At 41.8% G+C, this 16910-nt stretch overlaps 2 protein-coding genes and 1 non-coding gene across 3 annotated transcripts; 2 read left to right on the top strand and 1 right to left on the bottom strand.

The window, feature by feature from the left end:
* The first annotated feature begins 1322 nt into the window (after positions 1 to 1322).
* Trnar-ccu lies at positions 1323 to 1395 on the top strand. Its single transcript has one exon. It is a non-coding gene; the product is annotated as a tRNA-Arg (tRNA).
* A 2664-nt stretch (positions 1396 to 4059) lies between these two features.
* On the bottom strand, positions 4060 to 11640 carry LOC119731904 (fibrous sheath CABYR-binding protein-like). The gene is made up of 2 exons (XM_038205191.1): positions 11118 to 11640; positions 4060 to 6817 (listed from the first exon to the last, which is right to left on the bottom strand). The coding sequence occupies exon 2, from the start codon at positions 6806 to 6808 to the stop codon at positions 5222 to 5224; it is 1587 nt and encodes a 528-aa protein (XP_038061119.1). The 5' UTR covers positions 6809 to 6817; positions 11118 to 11640; the 3' UTR covers positions 4060 to 5221.
* Positions 11641 to 14265: 2625 nt separating this feature from the next.
* On the top strand, positions 14266 to 16321 carry LOC119732419. The gene is made up of 2 exons (XM_038205924.1): positions 14266 to 15953; positions 16260 to 16321. Exons 1-2 carry the CDS (start codon positions 14399 to 14401, stop codon positions 16298 to 16300), a joined length of 1596 nt encoding a protein of 531 aa, XP_038061852.1. The 5' UTR covers positions 14266 to 14398; the 3' UTR covers positions 16301 to 16321.
* The last annotated feature ends 589 nt before the right edge of the window (positions 16322 to 16910 follow it).

Below are 16910 nucleotides of genomic sequence, written 5' to 3'. Positions count from 1 at the left end.
TTTTTTTCTTTTGGCTTTTCCGGGGGGTGGGGGTGGGCAAGCGCCCCCCTTGCTCCCCCCTCGCGACGCCCATGGTCTCACTTTTCTCTGAGAATAAGGTGCAAAAGAATCCGAGCCCCATCTGAGTTCAATTTTCGCTCTTCGAATTCGCGTAATGTGGGCACATGTTCGACAGCGCCCTCTAACGTTTATTGGAGCCATAAACGTTAGAGGGCGCTCTCGAACATCGTCGCGTCGTGTACGTAACTAGCCCGACTGCGTCTGGCCGTACAGTACTATCGCAAGCTCTGTAGTACGGCCAGACGCCCGATGCTTCCACAGAGACTGAATTTTGTTGGCCGCCGATGTAGCGATTTTGCTACATCTTTCGATCGCGATTATCTTTTCATCCAGGACACAAATTTCCAGAGTTAAGGTTCGTAGTCGTAGAGCAACTCATACCTTTTCGAAAAAACGTTGTTTGGTCTCAATATTTTCATCCATCTGGCCACAAGACGAATTTCAGTCATCAGATTCCACAAATATTGTCCCCCATGCGATCTCCCATGCGATTTAAAAATGGCGGCCGTCCTGTAATGTATGCAATATGCAGGCGCGCCCGCACAAACTCATGAATATGCATAAACAGTCTGTGACGTATGACCTCGTGTTTTTGGACGTACGGCCCCGCCGCACGCACGTCCAAAAACACGAGGTCATACGTCACAGACTGTTATGCATATTCATGAGTCTGAGCGGGCGCGCCTGCATATTGCATACATTACAGCGCGGCCGCCATTTTGAAATCGCATGGGGGATCGCATGGGGGACGATATTTGTGGAATCTGATGACTGAAATTCGTCTTGTGGCCAGATGGATGAAAATATTGAGACCAAACAACGTTTTTTCGAAAAGGTATGAGTTGCTCTACGACTACGAACCTTAACTTTGGAAATTTGTGTCCTGGATGAAAAGATAATCGCGATCGAAAGATGTAGCAAAATCGCTACATCGGCGGCCAACAAAATTCAGTCTCTGTGGAAGCATCGGGCGTCTGGCCGTACTACAGAGCTTGCGATAGTACTGTACGGCCAGACGCAGTCGGGCTAGTACGTAACGTGCTCGTGATTGTGTCCGATTGTGTCACATTTCGTTGTCGCACGGTAGAATTCTGCGAAATTCAACAAAAATATAATAATATTACTCTTCTGGAGACTATCTTCAATGAGCTTTGATCGATTTAGCAGGGAAGTGATGTAACTATATCGACATTCACTGGTTCCTTTGACATGTTTTTTAATATGTAGTACTTAATGTATGAATTCCCCCTTATGGAACGGGAGCCTCCGTAGTCTAATGGATAAGACATCGGCCTCCTAAGCCGGGGGTTGCGGGTTCGAGTCCCGTCGGAGGTGTTCTTTTTTAATTTTTTTTTTTTTTAATTGATAATTTTTTAGAAAGACATTATGTATTGATTATCCTGTACTACAATATATTCTATGTATACAGGGAATTTTCTTTTTCTTCTAATGTAACCGATTACCGTTTATGTCGATTGGGTCAATCATGGGTCAGTGCAACTACATGTACATGTACATCTGAGGACTGGCATAAGTGAATTAACCCCCCCCCCCCCCCCCCCCCTTCTCACGAACAACGCCAGAGTCAAATGACGTTCAGCTTCCACGTTCACAGCGAGAATATTTTTTTCTTCTTAACCTAAAATTTCTTATGCTTTCCATTACATGTAGACCTATTTTCTAAATAAAATTTCCGCCCATGCCAGTGAGCGTAGGATGAATCAAAAGCAGGCTATAATTACATGTTTATGTACGTAACTTGAAAGAAAAAAAGAAAAGAAACAGCAAACATTTTATAATTTAAGTCACCTTTATTGTTTCCATAAAAAAGTAAGACAATGAGAACTTTTAATATAAATTACGCGAAATCGATATTTTTTTATACGGGTATTACACAAAACTGATGATTCGCTCATCCCATGCGCATAATGCCCATCGCCTGTTCCAATGGATCTGGTGACCGCACTAATCCCCTTTCACAAAAACGTGTGAAGGAGAAGCAGGCGTCTACTGATATATCAGTATCAGTGTATCAATGTCACATGTACATTTCGTGCGGGTCATGGGCATCGGAAGTGCTGACCCCAGGTCACAACATGGGCCCTTGCTCTATGATCCAATAAGAGCTCAAAGGAATTAGGTCAGTGACCCAGGAGAGCTACAGGGCAATTGGGACGAGCGAAACTCAGCAATACATTTACAATTTGAAATCTGTAAATTAAATTGATCTTTTACATGCATCGTGACCGAATTAAAAACAAAAAGTTGTATTCTATCCTAGTTATACCTATGTTGTTTGAAAACATAAATCGGAATCTGAAGATTATTTACAACAAGCATGTACATGTACATGTACAAAGTATTTAACAACAAATTATTTTAATGAAATCTAGGTAAGGAATTGTATTCACATAATGTCACCATTTACATACATGCATAGATTAGTCTTGTAATATACTCATTCACAAAAATTGTGTCTCCTGATTTTTCTTCATTATGTGCTGCGTAAACACACATGCACTTTACATTTTAAAACAAATTGGCATAACATTTATCGATGTTTATACGTCATTAGAAAGTAAACCAAGTCATCAAAACTTATTTTCAAGAGCACACCCAAAAGTAAAACAATCAGCACACGACATAACACCTGAAGTAGGCACCTATGTATGCAATTCCCAATACTATTAAGTTCTCAAATTAGGTGTTGCCCTTCACCGACGTATAAACACTGCAGTGTGTTGTTACCTCCCGAGTGAAAGTTGGAAAAAATCACTCGGGTGGGACTCGAACCCAAGTGATTTTCTTCCAACTTTCACTCGGGAGGTAACACACTGAGTCGGTGAAGGGCAAAACCTAATTTGATTTACATCACCCCGACGCAAAATTCCATGATTAATTATTAAGCTCTCACAAAATCTCACCGTCCTTGACATAAAACGTTATTAAAAATCGTCCACACGCATGAGTTTACCAAATATGAAACACAGAATCAAACGTTTTATGAGCTTATTCAGTACCCACGAAATTGATGTTGACTCGCATCAACCGTTCATGCCAGCAGTGTATACAAAACACTGTTATGAACTAGAAAGCACTCAGAGAACGAAAACCTCCGCCAAGGTTGTACAATTCCCCGCCATACTCGCAAATCCATGGGCTGCGTTACCCACACGTTCTACACGTACACATACATGTAGCATACATGTATTCGCACATACAACATGGTGAAGAATTCTTTAAAAAAAATCCTGCATCCAGACCCAGATCACTTCCACGAGTTGTACTTATACCGTACCAAGGACAACCCCTAAAAAAATATTCATGAAAATCCGTCAATAACTTTTCGAGTTATCATGTTAACAGATCGACAAACCAACACAACAGCATGTAATCTACAATGTCATGTAAATAATCACTAGCCCCTTGTTTAATCACCTTTATCATGATGTGTATACTTTGATATTTAACCTTTGTAACCATGGTTGTCAAACATCACAAATGTGACCCAACCTAACAAAAAATGAGCCTTAAGTCTCCAGAGCTATCATTGAGTAAAATTCCCTTTAGTAAAATCTTACACAATGAAAATGAATCAGAACAATCAACTTTTTTCCACCACATAATAAGGGCACACTCTCTAAATTCCAAAGAGTAAAAATTCACTCCATTCGAGTGAAGATTCACTCCCACAGTTGGAAACTAGGGACTAGACTTTTTAGAGCGAAATTTCTTCAATCGTAAAGATCGAGTTTTCACTCGAGCTTTGACTCGGAAGTGTTTTTTTTTTGCAGACTATTTCAATCGAAAATGAGAGTGATTTTCACTCTAAAACGTCTAGTCCCTAATTTCACTCTTTGGAATTTAGAGGGTTTCAAGTGTTAAACTGAGTCAATATTAGTACAAAGAAGGGCAAATTGTGCGCCGCGTAGGCCTATACAGTTTCACTGCACGGAGAAACTTACATGTGAAAATGTTTACTTACGACTCCTTTCGTTTGATTTTGTCACAAATACCTCGAGCAGATAAGCATTTAATACCCGAATGATGCAGTACGATTTACCAATAACGATATGGAAAAACAGCATGTGAATACCCCGCGAGTTTACACTCCATGCAACCAACAATTCCCAAGAAAGCCCACTTGGTCTATATAACTGATACATTGTATACCCTGTATTTCAAAGTTAAAGTATTTTACATTTTTTTCAATCTAATAAGTTATGGTCTGAATCCTGTGTCCGCAAAATAATACAACTCGGTGACAACTCGAGACGTGTACAAATCGTCTGCATTATTGTGGATTGGTTCCGCGGCCCCGCTTCCGCAAGTCTGTTCCCTTGCGAAGTGTATGAGACCGGCATTGGGATAAAACTAAACACAAAGTATTCAAAACACTAACATTGATCTTAAATTCCTCAGAAGAAAAAAACAACTCATCTTTTTAAACCGGTACTTCACAGACAATACCTTACAAGCATGCAGATACATGATGTACACCATTAACGGATGCCAAATAATCGATTCCCTCAAGTCATGGTCAAAATTATTTGAGACAATGGAATATGGTTTCAGAAATATAAACACTTACACGTACGTACGTACCGTATTTATCTTAAATGAAAACAAACATGTCGAATTGAACTTTGAAGGAATGACCGAAATCGATCACCATACTTAAAAGCAAACGGAACACATCCAAACAAAAGCAACCAAAAAAGTTGAACAAAATTTCAACCCATTACGTACGCAAAATCAAAAACGGAACTACGTATTAAACGCTAACACGTAACGCTGTACGTAACTTTTGACACAAGACGTTATCCTGACAAGAAGAAAGACAACTCTTTCCAGTCCTTATGATAAAACGTAATGTTCTCACATTTTGAGTTATTTCCTCACTAAAGCACACTGTGACTGGTGTCAACATCACTGCTGCTCCGAGTTCAATCACAATGAAAGTAGCTTTAACCCCTTTTTCGGTCAAAGTGACTACTAGCGTGTCCTGCCTGAAGTTCTTTCGCTTCCAAAGAAAACATCGCGTACAACTCATTCACTGAGAACAAGGGCAGTTTAATGTAACACCTTGCTGTAATTATTAGTAAGATTTAAAAAAAGTCATATCGCCAATCATTGTGAAAGACTTTAGTGTTTAATTCGTTCAAAGAATGGTGCAGGTTTTTGACTTTGGGACTGGTGTCGTTTGCTTGGCTTGCGTCCGAGTAGTTGTGGCCTCTCCATTGGTGGATTGGCCGCCCTTTCCAGCCTTGATCTTTCTCAGCGTTTCCTGGTCTAAGTGATCCTCCATCACCTGCACTTCTCGCGAGATCTCGCGGAGCTCGGATTCCATCTTGGTCATCCTTTCATCTTTGGCCTGGTCGTCCTTGGCAAATCGCTTGAGCCTCAGCTGCAGGTCCTTGCACTTGCGTTCACTCTCCTCCTTCTCCTCCAAGACCTCAGCCAGCTTCTCTCGGAGGAACTTCTCGGTGTCCTGTTGCTGAGACAGCTCGCGTGCCATGTAGTCTGCTTGGACCTTCATGCCGTCCTTCTCGCTCCCTCTCCGCTTCCTATCTTTTGCCTCCTCCTCTGATTTAGTCAACCTCTGCTGAATCTCTACATTCATAGATCTCAAGTCCTCTATATCCTTCTGGGAAGCTCTGTACTTCAACTCGTAGTCAGTGAGCTCCTCTTTATCAGGTTCTGTTGTTGCAGAAACCTGTGCCTCTTCAGGTGTTTCTTGGTTGGGTTCCTGCTCTTGGGGTGCAGGTGAGGAAGGTTTCTCATTGGTGGGCGGGGCTTCTGATATGGTCTGCTCCCCTTCCTCTGGCATCGCATCCTGCTGGAGGACTGGAGTTGCCTCCTCTGTCTCACCACTGGTTTGCTGCTTGTTCTCTTCATTGGACTCACCAATAGGGGTCGCCCTGTCTTCTTGTTTGTCATCGTTATTTGAATTTGCATTGTCTGTTGGCTGCTCATGCATGTCAGCAGCCTCGGCCTCCGGCACTTTCTCAGAGGTGCTCTCATCTGGCTTCTGATCTGCCTCGGCATCTATTTCAGGTGCCTCGGCGACTACTTCAGGTACCTTAGCATCTTCCACAGGTGCCTCAGCATCTTCCGCTGGTGCCTTAGCATCTTCTGCTGGTGCCTCGTCATCTACTCTGTTTTCCCCACCAGGTGCTGCGTCAGCTTCAACAAGCTCGCTACTCTTTCCAGTGCCTCCTTCCTCCATCACCTTCTCTGGCTCAGATTCCCCCAATTCCTTTTCCTCTTTTGGCATTTCTTCAACACCTATGTCCTCTTGTTTGGTCTCTGCATCCTCCCCCTTTACCGCCTCTTCTTCTTTTGCCTCATCCTTTGCTGCATCCTCCCGGGCCGACTCCTCATCTTGTTTTGGTTCCTCCTGCTTAGCTGCTGCTTCCTCAGAAGCAGCATCCGGTGAATCATCAGCCTCCTTGGCATCTGTCTCTCCTGGTGTTGCCTCCTCTCCACCACCATCAGTCTGTGGTATGTTTTGCTCGGATGCGGGTTCTGACGCCTCTGCTTCTTGGCTAGGAGGAGAGTCCTCCTCACCCGATTTCTCCTCCTTAGGCTTCTCCTCCTCAGATGCTGCAGGCTCATCTTCCGCGGGTTTCTCAGCTGCTTGGGGCATCTCTTCTGAGTTATTGTTCGTCTCCTCTACTTTGTTCTTAGTTGGATCCGCAATCTCCTGAGTTGTGTCCGGTGTAGCTGCAGTCTCTGTTTCGGCCATTTTCAAGATCTGAGAAAATATAAATATGGGTAAATGGTAAGTTAGAATTTATCATAAGAAAAACAAATTTGTTCTATAATATTTATGTCAGTTTAGGTATTGTATAGATGTCCGTAATCACATTTTGCACTTTTGCCTTATGCCTGACGTTTTCATGAATTTCATAATAAACACAATCGTCATCTCCGGATTCTATCGTCTTGGCACAAGCAAATTACGTGCACGCGGTCTCACAACAATTGTTGTCGACAAAAGGGCAAACGGATTAAAATGGTACAGAGCTCATGGCTATAGTATAAACATAAAACATGCCATGCTTTTTGCTAGACGTCATCGTGCAAGTCAGCGACCGCATACACTTCGAAAAGAGGGGTGAACGCAGGACAAGTTTTGTGGTTATTTAATTTTCCTTGAGTCGAAGAAAGTGAATATCAAAATTGGTCCCAGCCACTGAGAGACACGAATGTGCGTGTGCATAAACACAAACAGGACGGGAAAGCTGCGTGTTGGAAGCAAGAATTTCAGTGTTGTACCGGCTCCTTCTTTCTATTTTCGTTGTAGCTATAGTCTGAAGAATAAAACAAGCAGCATCATAAACAGCACAGTGTCTTGATTGTTCTGATCTCCGACCAATTACAATCTCACCATCTCAAATTTCTCTTGAATTTTCAGCGGTCCAGTGTTTTTATTACGTTCCTCAGAATTCGTCTCATTTTACCGATCGCACGGATCGCTGAAAAATAACTCGAGCTAAGATTTCTCGGTTCAAATAAGTTCTTTTTTTAACTGTTGGTTTAGAAGTTTGAGTTCGTCCAAGTTATATCCTTTACTTAAGTCACGTCGGAGGAAAAATATTTCAATGGAATGAGAACCGACATTCTTATTTTTTGGTACATCGGTGCAGACGACTCAAGACCAGTATTATTTTATGGCCACTTACTCGCTGGCGTGGTTTTCTTCACGGCAATTGATTCCTAAGGTTAATGAAATGTTAATGCTCCAGATCTGATTTCACTGCCGTCAAACTTTCGCTGTCATGCATTAACTTCGCACAAAATGACAACCACGTTGTCTTACGATGACTTGGTGAAATTTTGGAAATTGTGGATGAGCCGAATATAAATATTGGTATAAACTCTATAAATATCAGCACTGGAGACGGGAACCGACTTAAAATCACACAAAACCTATTAAAGAAGCACAGGACCCAGGCTAAGTAATGCCATACAAATACCAACACAGCAACAACTGAAGTCATCTTAGAGACAACCCTTTTGTTGCGAACACAATCGATATTTTGGCTACTGGTTGGCTCAAGGCTTCCAAGCCGATCAAATAGACATAATGGTCTACGGCAAACACGTGCAAACACACATCCAAGTTGGAGGGATGCTATCAGTTGTAAAGTGCCAGGATCTTAAATACCCTAATCTCCATACCTTCTATTAAAATGTCACAGGTCACAATAATGACACCAGGTAATTTAGGCCAAAGGTTTGTGTTGTTGACATGCCGCAACAAGATTAACACCAGTCACAAATTTACATAACTTGGAGATCTTTACGTTGTATAAATCTAACTCATCTCCAAATTATGAAGTCAAAAAATGGAGAAAAATTACTTGGTAAATGTCGACATCATAACTTCTGGGAAAAACATCACTCGTACTTAAGAAGAAAAATGACGACTTCTACATTTGTATCACTGATTAATCAGCATTTCCGCCACAACACTAAAACAACCAATTCCCAAAACGGAAGATATATAGGCCTACCCTAAAAGCAAAATGAAGAAGTTTGGTTGCGCTGACTGTAGTAGAATCTTAAAAGAGAGGGGCACCCATGGGTTTATATCAAGAGATAGACTTGTTCTTCTGCAAATTTTGAGCGGGCGTGGCATATGGCGGGACAGATCTATAACCGGGGCCCAATGTCCATTTCCCAGTGATAGATATAACGCAACTGCTACAGAAAGGCTTTTTATAGTGACTGGTTTAGGTTTACTTTATGATTTGGTAGATTTACTGTCCAAAGATGTATTCGGAAATGTCACGGAAAGAGTTCACAAAATGTACTGCGAAATGCGTGATGCCAATGGATGTCATGATCATGCTTTTCCCGTATTCATCTAGCGAGGATAACACGTATTGAAAAACTGCGAAATCTCTTGCAGCATTATTTCTTATCAGCAATCATTCGTAATATTATGCACAGCATGTCGAACCTTCTGTTGCATAATTTTGGTATACACACGTAAACATATCACCGCATCCAACCACTGGTTAGCAACGACTAAGTAGGCACTCTACACAAAAAGGCACGGCTTCGTGAAACAACGTAGTCAATTGCAGTCATTGAGATAATAACCGCTCGTATCAATCAGAATAAACATTCGCCATCTGACTCTTTTTCTTGGTATCTCAAAGTACATGTATTACGTATTAGAACAAACCAAATATGTTTACTGTTGCTTCGTGCATCTATGGTAACATTATAAGGGTAACGGTGAAATCATGTTCGTGCACTGAAAAATTGCCTGGGTTAATTTTACAAAACTGGAACTACCCAAACTTGGGTTGTTCTGTAACCAATTGTTTGGGTTAGAATTTCTGCTAAATTCAATCAAAAGTTGAAGTATTTCAAGACCAAATTTAATTTGGTCTTGTATGACAACACTTTTTGGTTGAATTTAACATAAATTATAACCCAAACAATTGGTTATAGAACAACCCCAGTTTGGGTAGTTCCAGTTTTCAACCCTTTTTTTGGTAAAATTAACCCAGGCATTTTTTCAGTGTGGTTAGTTTCTCCATGGAAACTCCATGTTTTTATTCCTCCATGCTTTCTCCACTTTTCAGAAGGGGTTGTCGTGGGCTACGGTTAGAAATGCTATTGCCTTCTAATTTGATGTAGTTTGGAGTCAAACCATGCATAGAGCTAAACGCATATGCTTTACTAGTATTTCATATATGTGGACCAAGGTTCGAATCTCGTCCAGGGTAACACATTTATTGTGTTTCACTCCCTGCCACAAAATCGGCACAGTTTCGTTAGGTTTTCCATCCTCTAAGAACCTGAAGTTCATTACCAGATAAACAAGAAGTCCACGATATACATGCCAGATGCAACCAGTCATATACATCAAGTTGAAAAGCCACATTTACGTCAAACAAGTATAATCTCAGAACAACCTCCCGAATTATTAACGAATTGAAACATCTATTTCTAAAGTTCCATGTTAAAGTCACCAGAAGAGAAACACAGAAAACAAATAGTACCAATACTCCACTATTCTCCGCCATCGAAACTACATATTGCTGCGGTTTGAGGGCAGACAATGTCTCCATGACAACACACTCAAGGACTCATCATTCACTCGGGTAAATGGCGCGTAATAAACTTTCCGTCGATACATCGATATTGATCGTAACGACACGAGGGTTGCATGTGGGTGTGTGTTTGGGAGGGCCAGGGAACAACTATAGTTTTGTACGAGGCGAACTTTCCTTGGTGCAAAAGTTTCTTTAAAATAGACGTAAATTCGTGTGTCTTGCCTAAATTGCAAAGCAATAATTCCCTATCATTTACTTTACTTCAACCTGAAATCTCAACAGCACTTGAGTGAAAGCCAATCTTCATATTATAGACGAATCTGTCATTCATCAATAATGATGTAAAATATCCCCCCTTTGATTCCTTTCTTGAAATGTTTCTAGATACCATCACTGATCACACTAAAAATGAATTCCCAAGAAAGTATCATGCATCTTGTACATTAAGATACATCATACGATCATCATATACATGTATATACGAAGTCCAATTTTTCGGTAAGATTTACAGGATTAGATTGTCCACGGCTCTTTAACTTTAAGCTTGATATCACCATGGTGTCTTGTGTGTGATTTCGGGTACAAATTCATGCAAATAGACAAAAATTGGGAAAAATGTATTAAAATCGGCAGATCCAAGATACTAATATTACTTTAATTGGCAAAAATTTGGGCATTTTTGTATTAAACAGTGGATACGGCTTATGTATCGCACGCAAAAAATTCTAAGGTAAGGGACATCGAAGTGCATTTTCTTGAAGTTATTTCCTGGTAATGACTGTTTTATTTTGTAATGAACTAACATTGTTTTAGAAGTAAACGTTTTTTAATTTCGATTTATACTCCACGAAACACACGTTTCATATTGTGTGATGTAATTGGGTTACCAACTTGATTGCATGATTCAACAAAACCCTTGAAACCCATACCCTTCTTCTGAACTCAACCATGACCTGACCGGGTTATTACGAGACCTACCTTGTAATTCGATCAGCTCAGCCGGGTAGTTTGTCGCCGATGACCCCGTTGCCCTCGTAGAATCCACGGTACGTGATGACGATGACTTTTCCTTCGTGGCGTACACACACTGAAAGTGTACTGAGTGAGAGATGCGATCTTATACCGCACGTTTCAGTTCATTGTGAAGGGCACAACATGAAGACAGAGGTATATCTCAGTTGTGTGGAAAAGTCACACGAAACCATTCACACAAACTGGCTCTAGGAATACCATCCGTAAAATCCAGACTTTTACCAAGTTGATCAGGTGTTAGTAACCTGCTGAAAACACGCCGTACCGAACTTGCTTGGGACGGTGGACATTGGTAGTACACGATCGCGATGGTGTCGTTCCAGTTTGTTTAATGCATAATCACGTAGAGACCAGGGGTTAGGGCAACTAATGACCCCACTGAATATGCATTCCGCTGATTGTTCCTACAGTTTGGTATCTTTCATCCGGCTGGCATGTACCGCACAGAGAGTCGTCGACACTGCGCGTGTATACGTGTACGTAATGTGAGTGGCGAGTCTTTGTATTGTCCCGTATCCATGGCGGCGGGTAAACTTTGTACCTTGGTGTACCCCACGTCACGCATTGCTAACCATGCGATGATAATGCTTCCAATGGGATGAAGATTTTTCTTTTAGGATCATGTGCAAGGACCCCGTTGCTCTTAAATGTAGATAAGGTCCGCGCGTACGAGCCAAATTTCGGCTAAATGCCGTTGGATTATCAAGGTCCTGAACTTTTGAGCTGGTACAATCCAAACTGATGTGGAATATAATTAACCAAATTTTTTGGATTGTGATTTTGACATAATAATGGTAACAATAGTAGCATTTTAGAAGATGCTGCAAAACAAAAACAGATGTAGGCCTACATCGCCCCACTGCTGTGTAACAATAAGTTTTTGTTGACTTATGTGGATTGGGTTTTCAGTCCACAGTCAGTTCACCTGATTCCGTGGGTTTTCCCCAGAATATTATTCTAAGGTTGCAGACTAAATAGACTGACATAGACCTCAGTGATATTTGCGCTCACTTCCCACAATTATTAAAACTACTCACAACTCTCCATGGTATTTGAGACTAGACAAACATCAAATTAAAGCTTATTTCATCGTCTTTCATTTTCTGTTCATTTTGAAAACGGACGCCTTCGCTCCACTGCAAAATAGAGCCAATGTAGGGCCTAATTTCATCCGAATGTCACACTAATACGAGCTCGCAGTCCTCTGCACAGCTACCACGCTTCTTTTCTACAAGTTCACTTTCGTCAAAATACCCCATAAATACCGGAGAATTTGAGAGCACGCACTGGAATCGTGATTTGGCCGGCGTATTAATTTCGCCGGCGTAATTTCGGGCCTATTTACTGGTCTGCGCCTCTAAAACTGTAATTTCTTCTCATTGTCTTCTCTCTGCAGCTTTCTTCAGGCTTGCGAGCTACTGGTGCCTAGGGTGCTTTTGAGGGATCCTTGGTTTCATTACCAGAAATAATCAACTTTCATAAAAGGTTTACGATCTTTATATCCGCTGCGCTTAGGCGCCGCCTGAAACATGGCTTGGCAAGTGGAAACTGACAAAATATTTGGACTCGGAAAACATATCCAACTTTTAAAATATAGGTTGAGACCCAGATATAGAAGGGTAGTTTAGGCTATACGCTATACATCAATGGGTTGTTGAAACATTTTATTGATATTTGGATGGAAATAATTCGGTATTTCAGTTTAATTAGTCCACCTTGATTGAAACGACCAACCTTAAAATGGAATGCGTAGATCACTTATCACAGCCGACTGGTAAATTAAATTAATTTACTCAATGACATGGTGTATGAGAAAGTGCTCATCGAGTTAATTACGACCGTTAGGGTTAATTGAGTTAGTGCCAGAGGCGATAGTTGTCATACGGAAAGTGCATCTGTCGTTAGACTTAGTGCACCGTGTAGTTTGTTTTCTTGCCCTCACAGCAATTCTCATTACAATAAAATTACGTCAATTATAAAGTCAATTATAAGATCAATATTTACGTATATCTTGATTCTTGCATATTATGTTGACCTTTATAGTGCAGCGGCGGAATCCACTACTTGTGGACGTAAATTCAAATCAGCTGGGTTCACACAAATGTCTTTTTTTCACGCGGCGGGTGAGAAAAAAAAACTTTTTATTTTCTCTCGTGCTCGTACAGCGAAACACTCATTCACTGGGACGGAAGCGTGGACAATACATGTATTATTAATTATTTTAATTCCGAAACGATTCAGTAAGCCCCAAAAGGCTGGCCAAACTAAATTTCAGTACAAAACATTGGTGTCTGCATTTCTGAATTTTTGAGGTCACGTCAGAAGGGCCGTAATATGTCACGTCCCCATGCAGACTCTGTAAGATCACTCTAAAAAAAGGCAGTCGTGTACGTTAGTGTAGGGCCCTGTTCCCAATATAAAATCCACTTTTAATTTATGTTGACTTACCAAACTAGTTGGCGACATTAAGAACAAACAGGTATGTCATAGATAGAGGGCAGGGTTTTGAATTTTTGAGGTAAATTTGAGGATAATGACGATGGCGACGACAAAACGCAACACGAAAATATAAGCTCGCTGAATCGCAAGACCCCAACCGTAAACCGCGTACAATGATCGCAATTTCTACCCCAAGGGACTGTTCAAAATACCAAAAACGGTGTCATCAGAATTGAGAGAAGTATGCTTCAGGTTGAAAAGGTCATGATGAATGATAAAAAAACACCTTTGACTCAAAGCTAAGGAGGGACCCTATATAAATCGTCCTATAAGGAAAAAAAATAAACGGGGAGAAGAGAAGATGGTTTAAGTCATTTGTCGTATTAAAAAAAGGAACTGCCGAAAGTGGCCTTTAAACACATGCATATTGTATACCCAGTCCCGTCTCGATTTTTCAACGGCCGGTTTACCCCCTCCAGGAAAAAAATTGCCACGCCCTTTGCTGGCGGTGTTTTGCGCGCGTATAAGCGTCTCATCTCAGTGCGTCAAGCTTCCATCGGATAACACGCATCATCTTTTGCCAATGTGATTTCATACCGCGGGCGTGATAATGTTCTCCTACGCGCGTGGCCGAGTTTTTGATCTAGGGCTAGGTCTATGGTAAGTTTCTCGTTCGGGATGCTTATCCAGACCTCTTTTCAAGACTGGAGGCTAAAAAGAACCTTTGAGTTAATACTAAAAAGAATTAAACATGAAAGAAAGCTCGAATCTTCCCGGCATCATCAGGAATGGGATGTGCAGCGAGTTCGTCATCCACACTGACTGTAAGTAGCTGCCAAGAAGACGCATCAAACTACGATAGTGCTTCGTCGGTCATTGTAACGAAAGACGTCTCGAATCGGAAAACCCTCTCCAACCTCCTTTCATCAGAAACGTCAGATTCGTGGACAGTGGACATCAGACAACCGGCCGGTGACAAGCCCAGACACGCAGATCATGATGCCGCAATCAAACTGGTCTCGTTGACATCTCTGGAGCGATATCCAGAACGAGTCTTGCCTCAACAACCGACTCGGAGGTACCGAGGGCAAAACGCCACAGGCGTGACAAAGCAAAAGACACAAAGTGAAGAGAGAGCACCAGTCCTGTTTACCAGTATCACCAACCCAAACGTCCTCGCATACCAGTCGTTCCCGGCCGTCTGCCATAAAGACTACCAAACTGCATCAAGGAAAAACCAAATTAAAAGAGGACCACCCACAACTAACTGTGAATCTTCAAGCTTACCTTCAATTCACAGGCGATTCCGATGCTCTATTAAGTTTCTGCCGCCGCTTCGATTCAGGAAAGTTCGCTCTGATGAGCCAGTCTACCGTGCGTTTCGTCGGCTCGAGCTGCCGATTTCTAGTCATTATCCTGGCTACACTTGCAAACAGACTTCAAGCGATGTGATGGATGGCGAAAGTGGACCTAGATGGGACGTTTGTGGCTACTCCAGCACTGATGTGAGTGATCTTCAAGAAATGTCTGATTTTGAGGTGGAGTCAAAAGGCAAGTTCTCGCCGCCTGAATTTCAAATGAGCGAGGCCTCATCCAGATCAGATTCCATCGCCCCAACTCGGATCATACCCAGAGAGTTTGCTCGTGTGCTTTCCTCAGATTCCAGTTTTGGTGACAAATGTAATGATGAGAATGCAAACGAGGACTCCAAATATTTCTCCGAGGACGTAGAAGCTGATCAAGCTAGCACGCACCCAGAGGACACGTTCAGCTCTCCTTGCGAGGACCTCTCCACCCCTTCTATCCTGTCCCTCCTCAACCACGTTGACGGTTCCAACTCCTCCGAGGACATGTCAGGCCTCAGCTCTGCCTATCCGATGTCCTCGGACTCGGAATCCTCCAGGGACACTGACTTATCTGACGAGGGATTCTCTGACGCATCTTGCACCCTTGGTGCTGTGGACTTATCAAATCTCCACATCATGCCACAGTTTTTAGACTCCAAATTATCCTCTAGTAAGTTGAAGCATCCAGCCGACACACCAATTCTCTACAATGGAGGCATCTCCGCATCTGACTTGGTATCTAAACGTGACCGTGGTCTAGGAGATAACCTGAAGAGCTCAACATCGCGCCCTCTGTTAGCAACCTCACCACTGACTGCCGCTAAAGGGAGAACCATCGGTCAATCGGCCAGCTTCCAGGCTACCAACAGATGCTCGACAAAACGAAGCCATCATACTATCAGCTCCATGGTCTCAGGCGATCATATTCAACTCTGCGACCCGATACCTCTAGCATGTGGCTACGCCAATATCCATCTTCACGTCAATTTCTTCAACGGTCAGTTCACATTTTAAGTCCCCATTTGTGCCACGTCATAATGGTTAACTAAAGTTTGGCATCGTTAAAATATATAAAAACACCCAAAATATTTTGTTAAGAACCATTACCCACTAGACTAGTGAATCATCAAAACAAACTTCTCCCTGAAACAAAATTCTCTCACCGTTTGGTTAATGTTTAACGAAAACAATAGAAAAAGGATGGGCCCATCATGAGTGATGCGACAATACAGCAGCCCACATCAGAATTATGAGTTTGTTTCTTCTCTTTTCTTACTAGTTTGTATCTTGCTTTGTTTTTCAGATTTTGGCGACAATTTTGATGACGAACTAGACTTTCTGTAACATGGAGCTCAATCCAGAAAATAAAAAAAAAATAAGAATGACTGTTAGGCTGCAGCTGAGGAGGACCACATCCTATGTGTGACAGTTGCTCCGTTAATGTCTCGGTGTTGCCAGTGCTAGAAGTTCTGAAGAAAAATGGTACATTTTTGTGGTTCTTTATCCTGTAAATTTATGGAATGATTAGAACTCATGGTGTAGACCACTCTTTTAAAAAAAAATCTGTGACTTGTTCAACTCATTTCCTGCAGACACACTGACATATCTAGTACCTGAACTAATAGAGTGTCGACTTGTTCAATGAGCCGATATATAAATTGAGTTTAAAGTTTCGGATGTCTGTGAACACTTTCAATCGAGAGGAAAGTATTTTTCCGAAAGGAATATTTGAGTTGTTGGAGGCAGGCATCCAGGAGGTATAAGACATATTTAAAATGAATTCCGAACAGAATGACGCCCCAAGTATAGCAGCAGTCCCAACTACAGATGGACAGTCCCAACTATGGTTTCTAGAATCCCAACAATAAGTTGCAACTTATTGTTGGGATTCTCGAAACTAGTTGGAATCGCCAAACCCAACTTCAACTACAGTTTGATAAGAAGCTATGGTTAG

Source organism: Patiria miniata, unplaced genomic scaffold (assembly GCF_015706575.1).
Source record: "Patiria miniata isolate m_02_andy unplaced genomic scaffold, ASM1570657v1 HiC_scaffold_24, whole genome shotgun sequence".
In the NCBI taxonomy this organism is placed as follows: Eukaryota; Metazoa; Echinodermata; class Asteroidea; order Valvatida; family Asterinidae; genus Patiria; species Patiria miniata.
The sequence above is the reverse complement of the archived record's forward strand: the minus strand, read 5'-3'. Positions and strand labels throughout refer to the sequence as shown.

Bases quoted from the DNA above. Each gene is read 5' to 3' on its own strand.
- LOC119731904 (XM_038205191.1), bottom strand. From the start codon at position 6,808: ATGGCCGAAACAGAGACTGCAGCTACACCGGACACAACTCAGGAGATT.
- LOC119732419 (XM_038205924.1), top strand. From the start codon at position 14,399: ATGGGATGTGCAGCGAGTTCGTCATCCACACTGACTGTAAGTAGCTGC. The intron at 15,954-16,259 runs GTCAGTTCACAT...TTTGTTTTTCAG, and splicing joins TCACGTCAATTTCTTCAACG to ATTTTGGCGACAATTTTGAT.